Consider the following 19,531-nt stretch of genomic DNA (forward strand, 5'->3'; position numbering starts at 1 on the left):
TCCACAAATATTCACATCAAACCTCAATGCGGAAGTCACATGAAATAGTTGTGTAGGTCTTGCATTCTTGAACTTAACCAAAATCTACAAAGATTTGAACATTATTTATGTGAAAAACAGAATTGAAAGTGAAAATAGAGAGCATACTTGATACCATCCTAGGTTTTAAGCCTGATTTGGAATGATTTATATGTCAAAAATTGTTTGGTTTGCTTTTTGCACCTTATTTCAGTGAAATAGAAAGTCTGATATAGGTGATGAGCTGTTTCAGAATTTCTGTTTCATTTGATTTTTAGTCTTGGTTTTCAGTGAGCAGATGGTTAATCTGATGGAAAAGTTGTAACTTTGTGTAAAGATAAAAACACCCTTTTCTCTTAATGGTTTCACAATCACCACCAAACCACCGCAATCACCTCCGACCACCACCTCCCCTTCCCTAGGAAATTTTTAGACATTGAATTATCGAATGGATTTTTTATTCTTAAAACATCTTTTGGATAGGATAGGAACAATTTCAAATTTGTTGACCAGAAAACTATTTGTTGAATATCTAATAAAATCAGTTTGCAATTGAAAATTGTAATCATACAAAATGTAGCCGTATATTTGTGCATAAATTGTCAATCTGTTGCCAAAATGGTATTTTTAGTTCAACAAATAAAAAGGGGGGGGGGAATGAAGCAGATCTTAGTATACATTTGTTTTCTCTTGTGCAGAATCAAACAGTAGGTTGCAGCGAAATTCCTTTTATCATCTTCTTCTTCTACTTTTATTTGTGTGTGTGTGTGTGTGTGTTGTGTCGTGTTGTGTCGTGTTGGGGGGGGGGATGTCTAATTTCTTGATGGTGGAAATTGATTGCTATCGTTATCACTCATTTGCTACTGTAGAAAATTAGAGATGCAACTAAGGCGTCGTGATGTTGAGCGGTGGATGAGTCATCGGCGCTTACCTGTGGAACTAAGAAGGTAAATTGCCTGTAAAACTTTTTTCTTTTCTTTATCTAATCATGCATGTATTTTGTCTGTTTCTTTTATTTATTGTTTCTAATGAGTCCTTTGTTTAGCTTTGAAATTCTATATCTTGTGTTGACCAAGTGATGCAGATCCAGCACCACATTAGCTTTTATTTTTCGTAGAAATAGGCCTAGGGTTGGGTCATCTAGGTATTAAGCCTTCATTGGATGGGTTTCCCTTGTAATCAGCCTACTTAATGGGTCTAAATAATGGCACATGAGTTGAATATGAAGTCCACATACTTTTTTAGTAGCTTTAGTTTTCGGTAGTGTTGGCAATTATGTAATTCTGCCAATATCAAGTCAAGGGTATTGATTTGTTGTTTTAAAGTGTGCAAGTCAATGCCCTCTGGGATCCCTAGGTGTTATAAGTTCTAGAGTTTTAATTCTTTCAGATGTTTTTTTCCTATTTCTATTATGAGTGTAAGATTGGTAGCTATCTATTTCTAAGACTCAAGTCAGATCCTACAATAGCTGAGGCTTTAGCCTTCAAATCTCTATTCAGCTTCTCCACAGGCTCCTCCCCTCCCCCTCTCTTCTCCAGAAAAAAAAACAAGGTAATCTTGATTCCTAACCTTTTTTCCCCCTTACTCTTTAGACTTCCTTGGAAACCCAAAATTAGCCATCAGATTTGAGTCATTTAACCCAAACTCTAATTTTCATCCCCATACACCACCCATACCTTCAAACCAAGTTACAATCCATTCCCATTATCCTAAGAACCCCCCTCCCCCCAAACCAAAAGAGAGTAAAAAAAAGAACAAAAGAACAAAAGAATTTTATTTTTTATTTTCGTACTCTTTATAGCAAAATATACTTCCAAGTTAACCATTCATGACCAATCAAACTTTTTTTTTTTGGATAAGTTAAATTCTATTAGTAATGAAAGATTCATTACAAAAATTGGCATTCCTAATAACCTTCCTCTTGGGAGATGGAAAGGAATCCAATCACAGAGGGCATACCCTCCTAACATTATCCCATAAGAAACCTGATACCCCTTACTAATAAATCTGCAATTCAGCATCATTCCAAATGGTACCCCTTGGTTCCAAAAGAAACTCCATAGAATTCCAATTCAAATCCGAGTCTGGCACTTGAACTCTAGTCATAAAATCAGCTGGCTGATTTTTCTCCCTCCATACGTGCATGATTTCTTTATGACTCGACAAGGTTAAAAGGTTTAATATTTTTCCTTTTATTCCTTGTATCTTCCATGGACCTTGGCAGCTCCATAGAATATCTAATCATTGATTACATGCCATTATTATTTATTAACCCTAACCCATTTGGCATTACCCCTTAAAACCCATCCCATCCACCAAGATTGAGCCTACCTAAACCTAACCTTTTTTGTCCCATAGTTGGCTCTTATCAAGATCTTGGAGGAACTAGCTCCTAGTTGATCATCTATCAATTTAGGACTGCATTGACTACATGGTCTGAGAACTCACAGGATCTCGTTGAGATCGAGATTCACACGTATCTTGTTTTTTCACAAACTCAAGACGAGGTCTAGCGAGAAACTTGAGAAATACAAAATCTTGACTGGGATCTTGGTTGAGTCAAGATCTCGGTTTGAATGCAATCTCAATCGAACCTACATTATATAATATACATAACTCGATTGAGATCAAGTCATCTCCATTTGACTCAATAAGATCTTGTCTCTGTCGCAATTATGGTCTCCTTCCTTGCTGGAAAAGTGATTTTTGCCTGAATTTCGCTGGATTCTTGGTCAGAACATCTCGTAATTTTCATCAACAACCCTCCTATGGTATCTACAACAAAGATTCAAGTGTTTTCAAGCAAATCTTAAAGAAAGTATGAGGTCATCCCAAATTTGATTACTTTGAAAAACTATGTTATATAGTACTTCCTTGGATGTGGATTAAATATACATTGAACAACTTAGCTCGATCTAGACTTTCATGGAAACAAAATCTTTTTCTATTATCAATTTTCTTTTGAATCTTCTGAATTTCAAAATATATTTATGAAAAACAAGTTAAAATACTTTCGACACTAATTTACTGTTTGAGTTTAAGCCTTAACGTATTAATTTATATCAAGTCATGTTTGTATATTTTATGTATTCTAATTCTGCATCTTCGTTTCTTCAATGCATCGTTTCAAACATAGGGTTGAGTTGGAACTCACATTTACACTTATTTTCTTATAAATCTATAAGAAAATTTCAGTTTGTACCAATATCGAAACCAAAGAGAGCCCTAAAACCCACAAGATGGGCCACTGAGTTGGCTTGAGTTGGTCTTGAAATTTTACACCATCTTGATGAGATCTCGATTGAAATCTCGGTTTTCTAACAACTGAGATGGCCATCAAGATTGAGTTCTCAAACCATGATCATGGTTCAAGTTTTAATTGAGATGGGTCGAAATTTTGGTTCCCTAGGAAACTGAGATGAGACCATGGATTATTATAAAAGTCCCCTTTTTGACAGGTTTCCACAATATCTCAAAAATCTCTGTAGTATTTACCAGTATTTTAAATATTTCTGTTGTTTCGAGCCTTCCGCACCAATAAATGCCAAATTATGATCAATTCCAATCAACCCAATTTCAGTTTTGACTAGTTTCAATTAGTTTCAATGGTTAAGACCAGTTTTGACCAGCCCATTATATGTCGAGTTTTAACCCAAAAATTCTCTAGTTTCGACCTGTATCAGGCATATCTCGGTTTTCGGCCAGCCGAAACCAGCCTCTAATTTCTTATTAGTGTGCATCCAACCAGGTAAGAGCCAAACACCTTCTGCTTTCTGTTCTTAATTGCTTATGCATGTATATGATTTTATCAGTCACTTTCAAAGTTAACTAATATTTTGGGTCATAGAATATTCTATTTTTTTTAAAGAATTACATAATTTAATTTTTCCTAGGCTAATGCAATTTATTCTTTGGATTTTCATTTAATCCATGTGAATCTAATTTGCTTTTTTTTTTTATTTTTCTATTTCACAAGGCACCGAAACAACCTCTTAGTAAAAATTGTTGGGGTAAGACTGCATAGGAAAATTGCTCCCTTGGTCTCTGCCAAGGAAAAAATTTCGATCGATATGGTAATTTTGACCGTGAAAAAGGTCAAAATTTCGACCGAAACTGGATACTTTTTATCTGACTCTTGAAAAGTCAATTTTGAGCCTCAAATGCACTCAAATTGATTTGAATTTTTGCATACTACCTATTTCAAGCATAATAAACACTATAGAACTACTAGTTTACTAAAAAACTACTGAAAATGTAACATCCAAGGATCCAACATTCCAAGTATGTAGTACATGAATCAGAGAATAAGCGGGAATGTTATTACTTACAAGTTAGTGAGTTACAAGTCTATTCTATTCAAGACACCATCATAGCAATATGGTGTCTCAACTCTCATATACATTCATTTGAAGCTTATACATGTACTATACAAATACATTTTTAGCAATATACATAATTTAGTAAATACTTTTTAATAACAGAAAAATAAAAAAATAGTAGGAAGAATCAAAAAATAATTTTGATACTACAAATTCATAGGTCAACACTCTAAAGTAAACATACATAATTTTGGAAGCAATCTAACATGATTTAAGACACAAATGAAATAAAAAAAAAAATGAGGAAGTTGGTTACTCACCTTGCAAGATTTGAGAAAATGCACAAATGGAGAAGCAAATCAAGTGTTTGAAGGAAATGGAATACTAGAAATTAGGTGTAGAAGGGGATGAAAGCAAGAAAAATCAGCAAAAATTTTCAAAGGAAGTCGAAATGCAAAGGGCGATATCGCTCGGTAGGTCGAAATAGCGTCGATAGGTCGAAAAGTGGCTCGGTTTGAATACTTTATGTTCCTACTACTACATTTCGTTTCGAATTCAAAAAATGCAAACATATCGATCGATATTTTGACCATATCGATCGATTTTTGTTCCATGGTCTCTGCTTGTGCGGAAGCCTTTGGCACCAGGTTCGCCTTTTAGGATATCTTATATCTGACCTGATATTTGGATAGTTACTCAAATACAGATACATATAATGTATCATGGATTTAATTGGATATCTGGACATATTTTTTGGATGAAGATATAGGGATAGTTAATCAAGTCATATATGGATATACCTGTATCTGAGTCATTTACAGCCCTGCTTCCATCTCCATTTAGCTTCCCTCATTAATTGCATTCGTACTTGTTCTAGCAAGTAATACTCTCCATTGCCACTTAATATTGTCAACATTCTCCATGGTAGTAACTTCAGACAGAAACCTCATTGGAAACAAGAAAATAAAGGAAAGTGAATCTTGTTGAGGTGTCAACACAATACATGACCTCATAACCCAAGGTCCCAAATGAATAAAGGCTCCCTCATGACCTTAAATGTCCACTCATGGGGTGGTTCTTTTGGGAATCAGATTTTGTGAACTTGTTTCAAATAATCACCTTGAAGGAGCCGCAAACAATTATATTTCATCTTGCAGACTGTTACTCGGAAGAGATAGCCTAGCTCCTGCTGCAGTCATACACATGTACAATGTATGATATGTATAGTTCTCAATTAATTTTTTCAAAATTGTGATGGTTCATCTTTGTCTGTCCATCTCTGTTGTTTTATCCATACTCTACTAGACATTTAAAATAAGAAAATCTACATCATTCTTGTTTTTCTGATTGAAATTCAATCCCCAAATGGTATAACAAATATCATCTTCCTGTGTACTTATATTGGGTTACATGAGATATAAATTTGTCGTTTATTCTAATGTGTGTACTTGTTATGGGATGTAGGCAAGTGAGACAATCAGAACGGTTTAATTGGGCTGCCACCCAGGGGGTAAATGAAGAAGCCTTATTGCAAAATCTGCCAGAGCACTTACAAAGAGAAATACGTCACCATCTTTTTAAATTTCTCAAAAAGGTGAGAATTGTTCTATTTTAAGTTACACATAGATCCTGGTTAGGTTAAACAAAAGTTTTCTTGGGGGTCTGGTTTGGTTGCAGGCCACCTAGGATTGGCATCCTGCACCACTTAGAAATCTGCCATATGGCAGCTCAATTAGGGCCCAGATCATGTAGACAAGTAGGCAAGATCTCCTGCTCACATATCAAATCACCGCCCTAGCATAGCTTTGAAAAATCATGACAATGGGGGAGTGCACAGGGTGCTAGTAACCTGTATGGACATATAAAGGTGCATGCCAGTTTATAGGGAATATTTAATTGCCTAGGCTTAAAGTTGGACCTTTGTGCAATGGTAAGGTAGCTCCATTGCTATAGGTCACAGGTTCAAGTTAGGAAATGCCTCTCCGTGAAGCAGGGTAAGGCTGCATACGTTATGATCCTCTGTAGACCTTCAGTGGCAGGAGTCCCATCCACTAGGCACATCCATTCTTCATTTGTTTGATTCACTTTGATCTAAAATTCGATATGTAGCTGGTTGCTTAATTTAGACCCTGTCCTCACTATCCAACATTGGGGTAGCCACATCATTATCCTTATGTCAACAATGGGATGTACCACAGAAATTCCTTTCAAACTGGGTCGCTCTAAGTTGTCATTGCCTTTCTGCTGGGGGCGGGGGTGCTGGAGAATTTAGATGGTTTTAAATGGAATTATCTCATGGTTGTCAAAGTGGATATTTAGGGTCATAGGCAACAATCACCTTTATTTATTGACCACTTTGCTTTTTTTATACCAAATATCATTTAGGTACTTAAGATATCGTGCATAAGTAAGCAAATACTCCTTATTTGGATCCAGGAACAATACTTAAAATATAAGATTCCAAAAAGATAATTAGTCAATACATTTTCAAGAACAAAAACTGGATTTTTAGCAGTAGTAAATGAAAATCACTATTTTCTAATGTTGGGGTTTTCCTCAAATCTAATTACTCCATAAATATTAGTATTATAAATCATTGTTAAAAATGAATACAGTATTTATTCTTATATATATATATATATATATATATATATATATAATTTCATTCAGGGCTATTGGGACAGCTTCCACACACATCAAATAAGGTTTGAGTTGTTTTGTTTTGAACATAACTCCTTCAATGTAATTAGATTTAAGTAAATCTTGGATTTGTCAGAAAGTTAATTTTATGTTATATGTAAAACAAAAAATTCTAATATAAAAAATAAAATTATTTAACTAGTTAACCTTCTCATAGTACAAAATCATCTTTCATAGTTGAGAGCACTTAAATTATTTATAGATAAGAATAACGTAAACCAAATGAAAGACTAGGTATGCCAGTACAATGATCAATCCAATAACAGAAAAAACCAAATGTGTTTGCCTCTTAAAAATTTCTGATAGTTTGCTTTTTCAGTTCTGTTGTCATCTAGTCCTATGTTGATTTTTTGATGACTTGATGTGGTTTGATATTGATTTTTTATGATATATGGTACATATTATATAGCATACTAAATACTGTTAGGAGAAAAGGAAATAAAAAACAACACTCAGGTGTCCTGATCTCCGGGACAATGCCTATGCAGGCACCTTGTAGCCTAAGCACTTAGGTGTCCAGGTGGCTTGTCACCTTGACAACTATCCTCATCAATCTTAGCCAAGATTCCAGGTAGCCAACCCAAAAATTAGTGATTATGAAGGTATCCAACGTCTCAGAGTTTTCTGATGTGGAATTATTCACTTACCTGACGTTTGCTCCTCTTCTGGGTACATGTGCCATGTGTGGCCCCTCTTTTGGGAGGTCTAAATATTTAGCATGGGGTCTCACACAATGTTGAAGTGGTTGGCTAAAAAGTTATGAGCAAATAGGAAGCAAAAGCTGAGAGGCTTGACTGATATATGAAGGCATCCGAGGTCCCAAGGTTTATTCTTAACTTCTTATTTGCCTGAGAACAGAACTGCTCCAAAGTGGCAAAAGGTCTAAAATCTGACAGCTGCATTTCTCTCTTTCTTTTATCATTTAATGCTGATACTAATATGTTCTGATTATCACCATAATTTACCATTTCCCTATCAATTTATGTCTGTTGGTGCTAAATGGCTTGAATAATACCGATTTGTAGGTCCGTATTTTTGCCTTGATGGATGACCATGTCTTAGATGCCATTCGCTTGAGACTACGGCAGAAGACATACATAGAAGGAAGCAAAATCTTAAATTGCGGAGATCCAATTGAGATGATGGTCTTCATTGTGCGAGGGAAAATGGATAGTGTAGGAGAAGATCAAAATAAAGTTGATTTGTCAGTTGGGGATGTTTGTGGTGAGGAGCTTCTCACATGGTGTCTTGAAAACTCTTCAGAGAACAAAGGTAAAAATCCTTACTAAAACTGGTAAGCAAAGAAGTGAAGATTTAAAAGAAGGGTCTTCAAACCAGTTAGTGGATGGAACTCTGTCATATTTACATTTTTCTGGCTGAAAATATTTGTATGGGGATGGACTTTGTCTCTCATATAGATGGCAAGAAATACTGCGATGGAGAACTCAATCATGTTGATCCATTTGCATCTGTAGACAGATGAGAGTGGTGCTATCTTTGAACCCCCATTATCTTGTATGATCAACAGTTCTTTTTTGGACTAGAAAAAGAACATGATGCAAGTAAAAGGTTTGGGTCGATCATGTAAAATTAGCGAGGGTCCCAAAATCTGACCATTTTAATGCCCTTGCACAAGCAGAAACTCGGTATTGTGCTGCTTCTTCCTAGGAATCTAGGATAGGTTGTTTTTTCCCATCCACTTCTGGTCTGTATTTGGTTATGCAACATCATCATTATTGAATTGATGTACTGTTTTGATATCAGATATGTTGAACTATATTCATTTACAGATGGACGGAAACTCAAAATGCCAGGACGACTACTTTCAAACAGGAGTGTGAGTTGCTTAACTAACGTGGAAGCATTTTCACTCCGAGCTTCTGATCTGGAAGAAGTCACCTTACTTTTTGCTAGATTCTTGCGAAATCCACGTGTTCAAGGAGCCATAAGGTCATTAATTCACTTAACTTTGTTCTCTTCACCAGAAGGACAAAAACTAGTCGTAGTTATGCACTGTATGTCGGATAGGCCTTTGCATGCTGATGGTTTTCCATTTAACACCATGCTACAGATTACTGGCAATCATATGAAAGCTAGTTCTTACATTCGAATTTTTATTATTTTTTAATGAAAAATCAAATCAAGTAATGGGCATGAGCCTGTTCTTCTTAAAACTCTATTCGCAAACATGGATCATCAGAACCTGGCAAGTTCATAGACTCATGGCATGTTAGCCAGCTTTAGCCAAAATAAAAATTCAACAGTAGATGCATTTTATTTCTTTCTTCACTGCATTGTTGCCTCATAAATGTTGTTTCTTTGTGGGCTTCGAATATGGCTAGCGTGTTCAATGATATTATTGTTTAGTAAACATGCGGTACTGTGGTACATGCTATTAAAAGAACTAAGATGGCACCATGTTGGATACTCAAGATAGGGAGTGTTCATTTTGTTGTTGTTTATTTGTCTTTATGAAATTTGTAATAACTTTGACTGCTACTTGTGTGGGACAAGTATTGTTTTTGAGAGATTATTTGACAATTAGATGCAAGAGAAGCCCACTATTTCTGGATGCCTATGGTTGTTTGAAATTTGTAAATTCCTGTTATTATTTGCACCTAATAACATTTTTGCTCGAGCAAAAAGGTAACAAACTAGTTTGGTGATATTAGTCTGCCTGACAATTTGATCTTATGTTCAATTCTTGACAGATATGAGTCACCCTATTGGAGGGCATTTGCAGCAACTGGAATCCAAGTAGCTTGGAGATACAGAAAGAGACGTTTAAATCGGCAACGTGCCTCCTGTGCTCGGCAAACATAGGCTTCAAGTATGACAGTAAAGTTTATTTTTCTTGGACATGTTCTTCTATGCATTGATGCAAATATAGCTTATTCATAACTACAGTGTGTTTTGGCGTAAATATGTTGGGCTTTTTTTCTCTGATCATCCGGGTGAAGAATGTCCAAATCAAATGGATGTATACTATATCAACATTGTGGGTTTGTAAAGAAAAAAACAGTATGTTAGCTTGTGCATTATTATTTTGATTTTTTTTTTGTAAAAATTGTATCTACCACCAGGGCTGAATGTATTAATTTGGGACTTGATCTTGACACCTTGGAATTAATCAAAACCGTTAAAAGGTTCAAATCAATAAGCCAGATTTGGACTGACACCTCTAACAAAGGCCCGTAGGAGTAAACACACAAACATCAAAGGGTCATGAGCAGTAGTAGCAACAATGCTGACTGCCGGTGGAAGCACCACTTCTGTTGTTGATCAGACATTCAGACCGACTGTTGATAGCTATGCAATTCGATTAATTACCATATATAAAAGGAAATAGATGGCATTTGCTGGCTCTGATGGAGATAAACATAAATGAGAAACTTATGTATAGAATATGGCTCAGTATTGTCAGTTTTTGTTCAATACTTTCTCCCTGTACTTCTTTTTCAAGAAAAATTAAGAAGACTAGTGAGTGGAGGGTTTGTGGCAAACTGTGGGTTGGTTTTGGAAAAATTTCTTGTCATTTCTAGGTTTGTCAATGAATGAATGATTCAACATCATGTCCTTGCACAAGCTAGGCCATCTAAGATATTCTGGAACCAATCATATAAAATTTCTCATGGGACTTATTCTACATTAGAGTCAAATAATTTGATTATTTTGAGGAGAGTTTTGGACATCTTGTACAAAGGATATGATCCAACTGTTGCCATATGATAGAATTAAGGATCCCAGTCCCCATGGAATGCCTCTTTGACGTTTCCTGAGCGTTGAACTTCCCTAGACATGATCACCCCATTTGTTAGTTTTTTATGGCAAAGAACAAAGTTACCACTTTCGTGGCTGCTGAAATGCAACCCATTCAGACCCTCTCAAATAATTTTCAGCATGTCTTTGAATCACGTAGGATAATCCTTACAAACTTCCATACTCTGGTTCTCTTCTCCATGGACAAGTTCACACGCACATAGAAGCCAGGGTTAGAGATGGAAGCCAAGCTATAACAAATCAATCCAACAGTTCAGTCATTCTCACACTCTAGAGCTGATCACCGATCTCCAATCTCCCTCCATGTGCAATGTGCAAGATCCAACCCTCCGGGTTGATCTACATCTGAAAATCTGCAGCTTCATTCTCCAACTCTTCATGTTCTCAGAAGCACCACCTCATCAATCACCCATCAGATCCCAACCACCCACTTGCTCTCCTTCCTTTCCCAGCCTACCCAGATGGAACCTTCACCTGCAACTGCTAAGGCCTCAAAGGTAATGTCTTCTGTTATCATTGCAGGGCTTGCAACATTGACGTACATCCTGCAGTTCACACCTTATTTTATGGATTTTTTTTTCTTTTTTCCGGCAAATTATTCTATCGGCTTTGACTTTTTATTCCTTGCAAACATCGACAATGAAATTGTTTATCCACATCATAGAAGTTTTATAAGAAACCGAAAAAAAAAAAATTTTAATCGAGGGAAGAATTTGGGAACCTTCCAACCCAATCAACATGAGAGAAGTATTTTTTTTATTTTTTATTTTTTTATAGTCGGCAAGTTTATATTAGGGGGAATATTAGTAATATAAGTGCCTCTGGATAAGTGCGAGCCTAGGACTTCCCCATGAAAGGTTGGGTTTTAACTGTTAAACTAATCCACCATTGGCAGAAAATACTAATAAGAAATATATGTTTGATTCACGATAACATAGTGTACGGTTTTTTTGACTTTTGGGGCCTCAGATTTCATATGATATAACGTTTAAAATTTCAGTAGGCTTTAATTTGGTGCCTCAGCCGGCAACGCCTTTATATTCCAACCTCCGGTGCAAACAAAGACAGAGACAGAAACACAGAGAGAGAGATGGCACCACCAAGGTGCTCCATTCAACACTTCAGTCATCCTCACCCTCTAGAGCTCATGAATCTCCAGCAGCAGCAACGACAACCCTACTCCATTAATCTGCCTCCATGTGCTATGTGCAAGCTTCAGCCCTCTGAATTGATCTACATCTGCAAAACCTGCAACTTCATCCTCCATTCTGCATGTTCTGAAAGACCTCAGATCATTAACCACCCATCAGATTCCAACCACCCACTCACTCTCCTTCCTTTCCCAGAATACCCAGATGGAACCTTCACCTGTGACGCCTGTGGCCTCCAAGATAATGGCTTCTGCTATCATTGCCGAGCTTGCACCCTTGACTTGCATATCGACTGTGCTTCCATGCCCATATCACTCAACCATAAAGCCGATTCCCACCCTCTTACACTCACTTATTTTCGCCAGCATCAATTTTGTACATGTGATGTGTGTTCCGGGAGAATCACGATGAACCAGTGGTCTTATAGTTGCCGTGCCTGCGATTTCGATGCCCATGTGAGTTGTGCTGCTAACCCAGATGCTCAGGCTAATTACCCAAACACTGGATTGCGGGCAGCAGGTAGAGTTGAAACAGAACTTTCTGCAACTGCTAATCGTATCAACCAAATGGTGAAGATGGATACTCTTAAACGTATTCAAGAAATGTCTATTAGAGCTTCCGAGGGAGCTAAATATTTAACAGGTGATGAGAAATGGGTTTGGAAACACTATAGATGAGATATATTTGTTGGAATTGTAGCAGTACTGATTAGCTGTGTTCTTGAATTTTCTATGGTATGTGTGTGTGTTTTTCTTTGGCTGGAGAAAATTTCCATGCTATGTACATCTTCAAATTAAAATAAACAACCATCTGTATCAAAATTTGTTTAAAAAAAAAATGAAAATCTAACTAGCTTAGCTCAGTTGGTAAAAGGTCAATGCTTTCATGCAGGAGGTTAGAGTTTGAATTCTCTCAGGACTAGGTGACGCCTTCCCTATATTAAACTGGTCCGAATGAACTTTAGATTCCCCTCCCCTCCCCTCCCCTCCCCCTAAAAAATAAAACAGGAAACTCTAATTGAGGCATCTCTGACCAAATGATCAGATAAACATAAGGGGGTTTGGTTGGCGGTTTAAAAAAATACTGTTGCTTTCTTGATGATAGGTGTCAGAAGAATAGTCTGGAACTCTGGATCAACTTGCTCAGATGAACCTCAACCTGAAAAACTTCATATAAACTTGAGCAGTTGAGCCAATTTATATTTTGTTATAAAGGAAAGCATATTTGCAAAAACAAAAGGGACATGTGATTGCCTCCTTTAAGTATGGTTTCTTATTGCTACACGGAAATGATTCAAATTCAAATGAGGATGGGATAACAAACTCAAAATAGGTGAATGAATACTCAAGCCAGGGTGAGAGACTTGACAGTGGTAATGGTGTTAATGTGATATCTGAAGGCTTTGTAAAAGAGGCTTTTACTTCAAAATCAAGAAGCATACTCTACCTTATATAGTCTGAACAAATGCAATTTCATCCTTTGAGGTCAAAAGATTGTCCTCTTGCCTCTAAACCTGCTAGAAGAAATTAAGAAGAAACAAGCCCTCAGAGCCCTCAGAATGACTAGTATGATACAGCAGCTCTTGGTTGTTCCACCCAAATTAAGAATTTGAAGGTTTCCAACAGGAAAAAAAAATCTGATATTATTAATCCTGGTCTCCAAGGCTGAGATTCCCCAACTAGAACTTGAACTATCGCCACCATTGAGAGATATCCAGCATGCATGCTATTGATCTAGTTCCAGGATTATTGCTCCCTAATATTAGATGAGCATGAAGAATTATAGAGCCAGGTATATGTCCCTACTAGAGAAGGGGTTTAACTCTAAGCCTCCTATTGTCCTCCAATTGATTTCTCCTTCCAATGACTGCCTTAATTTCAATAGCAACTACAATTTTAGCAATGAACTTGTTGATAAGGTCATAAGGTTGCACAAGGCTATAATTAAGCCTAAAGTTTGACATCATAGAAACACCTTTTTTCTTAGGAATGAGTCAGAAAAAAGTGTGATTGACCCCTTAGATCTGGCTCCGGTTGAAGAAGAAACTTCAAACTACCTTGAATACAATCATAACTAATGATATTCCAAATATTCCAAGTGGCAAACTAATGATAAATTTATTTTTAAAAAAAAAAAAAAAAAAAAAAATTTGCTTTATTCGTTGTTCAGTGATACAAAGAATAAATCAAGGTGTGCAATGCCTTTTCTCCCGGGACGATTCACATCCTCTGTAATTCATTTCCTTGCAATTCTTTGTAATTTCCTATTAAGATTGTGCCATGTGGCATTAGCTAATCCAACGGCCACCCAATTCTAAATCCATCCGTACATTCCTCTCTCCTCTCTCTTCCCAAATTAAAATAACCCTAAATCCTCTGCAATTTTTCTGTCTCTCAGTGTCTCATTCATGGGAAATTTTGGAACAGTTGCTCTTCACCGTCTCTCTCACTATCGGCTGTCGATCTCTCCTCTTCTTCACGAAATTTAGAATAACCTCGAATTACAGTGATTATCATCCTCTGCAAGGCTCATGGCTCTCTCCACTCTCTACACAAAATTCAGAGAAATCTCTGCAAGTGAATTTGATAATATGTTTTGAACATTGGTAGTGGTTTAAAATTGAGAAGTAATTATTGTTTGATAATATGTCGTTGATGATTTGTTATTTGATAATACGTGGATGAAAAGGAATTGCGAAGAGGTTATGAGGTTCTTGATGTTTCTTTGGGTCGCCTTAGATGACTGGTGGGAAATTGAGAAAAAGAATCGCAAAGGGTGATGATGGCGATGATGGTATAGAGGGAGAGAAGATTGTGTTGGTTGTAAACAAGGGGAAGAGGAGATGGCGTCGGTGGCAAGTGGTGGTGGTTCAATCTCTACCATGGTAATTCCAAACTTGAAAATTATCCCATAATTACTTTGCTGAAACAGGAGAAACAGCAGACAAGAAATACATTCAAGTTGCAAGTTTCCAAGACAGAAGATGATAACTTAGGTTTTGCCCTGAGGTCGTGAATTAAAATCTCAAATCAATCATCGGAAACCGCGAGTTCTAACACACTCTTCCTAACACTTCAATGTTGTATTTAACAATGAGGGAAAGCAGAATTCAACACAAAGGTGGAAATATGGGATAGAAGGTGAGAGAGACGATGAAGAAGAGTTGTTCCAGAATTTCGCACGGAGGAGACACTAATTGACGAAAAAATCGCAGAGGATTCATGGCTTTTTTAATTTGGGGAAGAGAGAGGAGAGAGAAATATATGGATGGATTTAGAATTGAGTGGCCGTTGGATTAGCTAATGCCACACGGATTCACATCCTCTGTAATTCCTTTCCCTACAATTCCCTGTAATACTCTCATAGGATAGTGCCATGTGGCATTTAAGTAATCCAATGGTTACCCAACAAATTAGAGTTTAAATAAAATTCAAATTTATTGGGTAACCATTGGATTACTTAAATGCCACATGGCACAATCCTATGAGAGAATTCAAGGGAATTGTAGGGAAAGGAATTACAGAGGATGTGAATCCAATGTGACACGGCACAATTTTAATAGAAAATTACAGGGAATTGCAGGGAAAGGAATTACTGAGAAAGTGATCATGTGAATCCTTCCACTCAAGAGATTGATCATGTAGTTGCTATTTTCTTTTTTCCTAGTTCACACCTTTTTTTTTTATAAATTATTTTATGAGAGTTTACTTTTCATTCCAAGAATCATTGAACGCAGTAATCGTTTTTCTACATTATAGGCATTTTATAAGAAACAGAAAAAAAAAATGTTTTTTCAATTGTGAGAAGAATTTGTAACCTTCCAACCTAATTTTGTAACCTTCCAACCGAATGAAAACGTCAGACAAATATTTTTTTAATCTTCCAACCGAATCAAAATGTCAGACAAATATTTTTGTGGGAAGTTCACAGTGTCACCACAGAATTAATTAAGGTGAACTCCATAAGTTATTCATTTAATCAGGTCCTTAATAGAGTGAAAACATATTAAAGACATTCTTACTGTTAAGAAATTACAATCAAGTACTAATGTAAACAAGATACATATTTCTAAAGAAAAAGAATAATCTTGACAAAAAATTTCATACGACTTGTGTCTCTTTCTATGGTTTATGACTTCTTGCTCTTCGAATAGTAAAACATCACGAAGTTAGGATAATTTTTTTGAGTGTAAGTATAGGATATTTTTTTTGAGTGTATCAATAAAGACATGAGAAACACAACGTAGAGAATTCTTTTTTTTTGTTGGTAGTACCTCATTCATTAAAGAAAGAAAAGTACAGACACACAGCTGCATTAAAAGCACAAGGTTCACACCGAACCAAGGAGTGGAAAGCGACAAAACTGTCATACATGCAATAGACAGGGTCATCCTGAGTAAGGGATGGGTCAAGCCCAATATACCCTTAAAAATAATGCTGCAACAAATACAGCACCAAAATAATGCTGCAACGTAGAGAATTCGAGTTATAAAAAAGGTGTTGGCCAAGAAACGGAAACAGGTTAAACTGTCAAACACGGCACTGACAAGGCTATCTCACCCTGGTTCCATATGATCGACATGTTATGGTGAGAAACATGCTAGAAATTTTTTACACATTTATGACGCAGCAGTGAAGCAATATTATTTACAATTTTAATACATTTCCAGGTAATTGCAATTGACGTAGGCTATTTTGGTGCCTTTATATTTCCAACCTGCGCGCGGTTCTCTTCTCCATAACCCACTTCCATCCCAATACGAGAGAGACAGAGAGAGATAGCACAACCAAGGTGCAACCAATCCATTCAACATTTCAGTCATTCTCATCCTCTAGAGCTCATGAATCTCCAACAGCAGCAACAACAAAATCTGCCTCCATGTGCTATGTGCAAGCTTCAGCCCTCCCAACTGATCTATATCTGCAAAATGTGCAACTTCATCCTCCACTCTGCATGCTTTAAAATACCTCAGGTCATTAACCACCCATCAGATTCCAACCACCCATTCACTCTCCTTCCTTTCCCAGCATACCCAGGTGGAGCCTTCTTGTGTGATGCCTGTGGGCTCAAAGACAATGGCTTCAGCTATCATTGCAGAGCGTGCACCCTTGACTTGCATATCGACTGTGCTTCCATGCCTATATCACTCAACCATAGAGCCCATTCCCACCCTCTTACACTCACTTATTTAATTCCGAATGGATTTGTTGGCACATGTAATATGTGTTCCGAGAGAATCATGATGAAACGGTGGTTTTATAGTTGCCGTCCTTGCAATTTCGATGCCCATGTGAGTTGTGCTGCTGACCCAAATGCTCTGGATAAATACCTGAATACTGGATTGCGGGCAGCAGATACAGTTGCAACACAAATTGGTGTTGCTAACCCAGATGCTCGGGTTAATCGCCGTGCAAGACATTTAAGCACAGCTGCTAATATTCTCAGCATATTCTCGAGCCTTTCCCAGGTGCAATGGAATAACTTTACATGAGATATATTTGTTGGAATTGTATCAGTACCGCTTGGTTGTGTTCTTGAAATTTCTATCATGTGGCTTTTCGTTTCGGAGAAAATCTTTCTTCTTGCGTTCTTCTTCAAATTAAAATATTTAACCATGAGAAAAGCGAAAATGTAATTCTATATATTTTAGGTTTTGGAATTATATCAGTATTGTTTGGCTGTGTCCTTGAAATTTCTATGGTGTGGTTTTTTGTTTTGGGGAAAATTTATTTGTTGTGTTTATCTTCAAATTAAAATAAAGGATAAATTACACATAGACTCCGTTTGTAATCAATTACATCTACTATTCTTGGATAAAAATTAATTACAAATATCCCTTTAATGCTTCAGCAAAACTGTCCATTTACAACTTTCAATTCTTAACAGTAAAGGGCATCTGTAGTTGATTAGAAATACATGGGATCCACTTATAATTTGCCCTAAAATAAATATTCATTTGCATCAAAATTCGTGTAAGAAAAAAGCAAAATTGTAATTTTATATTTTTGAGGTTTTGTATGAGAGTTGGATTTTCCATCCACAATGGTAAAAGGTTGTTTCATCTTCACATTCTTCTATCGCACGTTAAGAAGTGATCCCACCTTTGGCTAAATGATCAAATAAACATAATAGTTTGATTGGCTGTTTTAAAAAATATTTTTGCTTTTTAAAAGGTAAGTTGGTCTAGATCAACTTAATGTACAAATGTCCAAATGAACTTCAGATCCAAAAAAAACTTCATGTACACTTGAGCGAATTAATAGGAAAACGCACATGCAAAAACAAATGGGACATGCTACATGTAAAGTATTCAACTTCATTGAGAATAAGATGCAAAATTAATTGGATTATTGAAAAAGCATTCATGTGATGTTAGGCACCAAGGTAAATTTATTGGCAAGATGGTAACTGAATGGTTGTGAGATTAGTTTGGCTGAGTGTTCATGGAAATCTTACTATTAATTTTGGTAGGATTAAATCTAGATCGTCCATCATAAGCGGTTCAGATTTAATTCAATAAATTTAATAATATAATTTATCTCGCGGCCGTTCACTAACATTTATGCAAAAATTAATCCAACTTTAATTTATCTCACCGCCTCAAATCCATATTTTGTAAATTCTTATGGAAGGATACTTCTAGTGTGGGATCCTACCGAATTTCCTAGCAAGAGGTATGTAAGCCTATTAAAGAAGGCGGGTTGGGATTATGTAGGCTTGAACTTTGGAACAGAACTGCCCTTCTTCGCCATACTTGGTGTTTGGCTTCTAAAGCTCCAACAAATTGGTGTGTGTATGTTAGCAAGAGGTGGTTTAGTTTTCGTTGCTTTCTATATCGTCTTTGGATAGAGAGGAATAATCGCATTTTTCAGGGGAAGTCGGAGACTCACACTGATGTTTTAAACCGTATTATTTATGATATGAGGTTGAGATTCCTTGGGACAGAAATTACAGTCATAGATAATGAGTGCAATCAGTCTCTGTTTCATCGTTGGAAGATCAAGGTGTAATATAGGATTTCAAGACCACATGCTCTAACTCGGAATAACCCACCTGCAGAATGGGTTTTTCTCAATTGTGACGGCTCTGTCATGGGGAATCAAGGAGGATATGGGATTCTTGCGAGAAATGAGATGGGTGAAGTTATCTTCGCTGCTGCTGGTAGATGTTTGGAAACAAATGTTCTTTGCATGGAGCTCACGGCCATTCGTCGAGGACTAGTACTAGCTTTGGAACATTCTATCCAGAGAGTCAAATTCGTTCTGATTCATCGAGTGCTATTGCGATGATTTTGGGTTATCATACCATGGTATGCAACAGAGGATGTCTGTGACATCCGAGACTCATTGAGACGAGTTATGCCAATATGGGCTTCATCATGTTGTCCGTGAGCTTAATGCTGGAGTAGATTTTTTGGCTGATCTTTACCCATCTGTACATGAAATTTCTTTCTCTCCTCATTCTTTACTTGAAGCGTTGTCTCGTATTATAAAAGATGACATTGAAGGGAAGACTTATTTCATACTGTAACTTTTTCTTTTCTTTCTAATACATAGCTACCTT

General features: G+C 36.6%; 1 protein-coding gene across 2 annotated transcripts in view; it reads left to right on the forward strand.

Moving 5' to 3' along the window:
• LOC149013388 (putative cyclic nucleotide-gated ion channel 20, chloroplastic) overlaps positions 1 to 10,092 on the forward strand; it is a 36,562-nt gene extending 26,470 nt beyond the window's left edge. For both annotated transcript variants that reach the window (XM_089159555.1, XM_089159556.1), the window contains 5 exons: positions 888 to 965; positions 5,802 to 5,931; positions 8,063 to 8,309; positions 8,828 to 8,987; positions 9,749 to 10,092. In XM_089159555.1, the coding sequence (XP_089015681.1) occupies positions 888 to 965; positions 5,802 to 5,931; positions 8,063 to 8,309; positions 8,828 to 8,987; positions 9,749 to 9,860 (727 nt within the window). In that variant the 3' untranslated portion in view covers positions 9,861 to 10,092. The remainder of the gene's footprint in view (positions 1 to 887; positions 966 to 5,801; positions 5,932 to 8,062; positions 8,310 to 8,827; positions 8,988 to 9,748) is intronic.
• Positions 10,093 to 19,531: the final 9,439 nt, after the last annotated feature.

Source organism: Hakea prostrata, chromosome 6, assembly GCF_041222555.1.
Source record: "Hakea prostrata isolate BN-2017 chromosome 6, UWA_Hpros_2, whole genome shotgun sequence".
Lineage (NCBI taxonomy): Eukaryota > Viridiplantae > Streptophyta > Magnoliopsida > Proteales > Proteaceae > Hakea > Hakea prostrata.